The sequence below is a fragment of the Fusarium oxysporum genome, chromosome 2 (genome assembly GCF_000149955.1).
Source record: "Fusarium oxysporum f. sp. lycopersici 4287 chromosome 2, whole genome shotgun sequence".
NCBI classification, from domain to species: domain Eukaryota; kingdom Fungi; phylum Ascomycota; class Sordariomycetes; order Hypocreales; family Nectriaceae; genus Fusarium; species Fusarium oxysporum.
The window spans coordinates 5412033-5415268 of record NC_030987.1 but is presented as its reverse complement, the minus strand read 5'-3'; the positions used below and the strand labels follow the sequence as shown (position 1 = coordinate 5415268).

At 41.8% G+C, this 3236-nt stretch overlaps 1 protein-coding gene across 1 annotated transcript in view; it reads right to left on the bottom strand.

The window, feature by feature from the left end:
* The window catches only part of FOXG_15947 (endoglucanase), a gene marked incomplete at both ends in the record, with an annotated part of 1486 nt that extends 1407 nt beyond the window's left edge, over window positions 1-79 (bottom strand). Inside the window, one exon of the mRNA XM_018396043.1 lies at window positions 71-79. Within this exon, the coding sequence (XP_018256589.1) occupies window positions 71-79 (9 nt within the window). The remainder of the gene's footprint in view (window positions 1-70) is intronic.
* Between the last annotated feature and the right edge of the window lie 3157 nt (window positions 80-3236).

The window sequence follows — 3236 nt, the reverse complement described above, 5'->3', positions numbered from 1 at the left end:
GGTGTATGGTCCAAGAGCGGTTTCAGCCCCTTGGGCACTATGGATATGATTGATCGAGATATAAGCAGACCATGCACATGTTGAAGTGTTTTTAATAGTAATTAAGTTTAGAGTAGCATTTTACCGACAGTATATTAGAGGCTAGTATCTAGGTTTTCACGATAGTCTGTAGAGGCCTAGGGTAAGATTGATTATTATCAAGAAATGAATATACGGTCATTTCAGTTGAAAACTGCCAACGCCATCCCAAGGGAAGTGAAATGCCTTTCTTGCAAGCGAGCTGTGCTGGCCATCTCGGCCAACGAACCTCTATATCTGAAACCGCGGGGGGACGACAAGATGAAACGGGCCCCGTTTTCAGATTACTGTTAAGAGTCAAAATCAGGAACGGTCCGCGTTCTGATATAACATAAGCCTTGCTAGAACTTGCTAGAATGAAGACGTGTAATTGGATGAAAACCGGGAACAGGCCCCGTTTCTGTATTTAATACTTGAGTAGGTTGGGTTTTCGAGCATCATCCATATGATTTAAGGAGTCGCGCTACAGTCGATTCCATGACAGTGGCCCTTGGTGTACTGTTATGTACTGTTACTGCTTCTATATTATGTTCTTCTATCATACGGTATCTTTGGACTGGGAGTAGAAGGCGAAAGGGTAGAATGTAGTAGGAATGGAATAAGAGTAGGAGATCAGAAGCATAAGTGCGTATGCATAAAAAGTAAATAAATAACAGGTTGTTTTTATTAAGCCTGGTTACTATATTAATATGCACAGACAGAAAGTATAAAATCTAGAGGTAATTCTTTAGGAAAACATTAGAGAATGTTAGGGTTGTCTAGGTTAGCACAGACAAAAATTGAACAATGCGGCAGGATTTAGTTTAACCTTTATATAATAGGGTATTGGAAGGTAGAAGGAACGGGATGAAAGTGGGAAAGGAGAAGCATGAATATGCACAGATAAAAAGTATATAAACAACAGGTTGTTTTTGTTGAACCTGGCTACCATATCGATGTGCACGGACGGAAAGTGTAGAATTTAGGGGTGATTATTCGGGAAAACGTCGGAGGGGCTCAGGGTTGGCACGGATGAAAAGTAGACAACCCCACGGGATTCTGATGGTCCTTTGTACAGTAGGCGGTATGTTGAGAGAAGAACGTAGGGATAAATTGCACTGCGTGGTTCAGATTGCAATTATAATCCGTAATAGTTATCGTCATAATGACTTAGTTGCTGATAGTATGGTCTGAACAAAGATGATACTTTGATCAATAAAGACACCATTCAGCAGTGTTACAAAATACTTGATAGCACTTTACGCGACAGGACGCGTCGCGTTCTATGACCTGGTGGGAGGTTTGCCACAGCTCAAGGGATAATGAACCCCTGTTCCGATCAGCACTACCATTCCTGTATGTGGAATAATGTAAAATCAACTCTACACCCTGGCAATAATCAACCCTACTAGGTTTAAAGTGGGTCAATAAAATCAGCTCTTGTAGAGCTGATTTAGTCATTAGATACTAGGATCATGTCAATAGCTCGCCAGCTAATTGCAGCATAGGACTCATCCACAAATAACCACAGAGCATAGAAAGATCAAAGATTTGAGGCACGGGCGTGATGATGAATGTTTATTACTTGAAAAGGTAGTTGATGTGAATTTAGTCTAACATATTACATTCCTCCAACAGTCAAGCGAGTTTGATGCAAAGGATCGGGAAGCATACCCGACTGCAACTACGAACGGATTTATGTAATTTCCAAACAATGATCAACCAACATGTGACTGTGGATATCGCGTCTCAGGCAATCACCAATTGGCAGTGGTTTAGATAAAATGTCAGCGCCTCAGTGCTGCATATGCATATGGACCAACATCGTCACAGTGATCCATATAAATCCTCCAAGAAACTGCCACTAATAACGCATCCACGCAAAAGCCAAGGTCAGCATGCATATCTCTTCCATTTCAGTTTCCCAAAATATCAGTATCGCCGTAACAGAGAGGGGTTAGGGTTAGTTGCAGCACGTCGGAGACTTAATTTTGGGCTATTTTGAAGGGCCTGAAGTGCAAGAAGAATTCTAGCCTCATTTAAAGGTTGTGACATATTTAGTGGTTAAGAAGTATCTAATCAGATAGTAATGATGTAGGATAAGGGATTTTTGGTCGGCTTGCTTGTCTGGTCGTTTCGCTTATCAAACACGTTAAATTATTTAATTAATTAAAATTATTTATTACATTTTTTTTCTAAATATGGTAATTATTGCCTAATAGGTTTTTATGTTTTATTTAACATATATGATAACCGTAGGCAACAGATAAGTGCAAGCAGCAAAAATCCCTCAACCTTACATGTAACCATCTAATCAACTGATTCTTAACCACATAACATGTCGCAATCTAATACTGAGACTAATCTGCTTCTTGCACTTCATGCCTATCAGGCAGACCCAAAATTAATGCTGCGCCGCGCTGCAGAGATATACCAGGTCTCTTTCTATGCTCTCTATGGCCGACACCGTGGCGTCCAAGCACATTGCGATTATATTCCGAGTTCACGGAAACTAAGTGATCTAGAGGAACAGGTTATAGTTCAGTATATCATAGACCTAGACCCGCGAGGATTTCCTTCTCGAATGCGTGGTGTTGAAGAAATGGCCAATCGATTGCTTACTGACCGTAACGCATCACCAGTTGGCAAGCGCTGGGCTATGAATTTTATTAAGCGGCAACCAGACTGTAAGACGCATTTTCAGCGGAGGTATGACTATAAAAAGGCCAGATGTGAAGATCTAATCGCTATTCGCAATTAGTTCAGGCTCGTATAGAACACAATTGCAAAGTATGGCTTCCAGTCAGATGATATCTGGAATTTTGGCAACACTGGCTTTATGATGGGCGTGATTTCAAGAGGAAGAGTCAAGTGGATTGAGCAGCAGGTAAAAAACATGGACAATACCAAAAGGGCCAACAAGATCTTTACACCCAAAGTCCTCCGTCCTGAGACTGATATATACCTCACACCAGCCTGGGATGACTTCGTGCCGTTTCCTATGACATGGAAGATCCGCTTCGATGGCTTTGGAGAGTCGGATTACAAGGACGGTAGCAATCCCTACGGTAAGGTCGGGGTCGAATATGCCTCTTCCTCGCTTGTCGCCATGGTACCAGCCGCAAAGGACCGAGTACTAAAGGTGGAGCGTTTGCTGGTACTGTTTTTTGTTTGTGCTC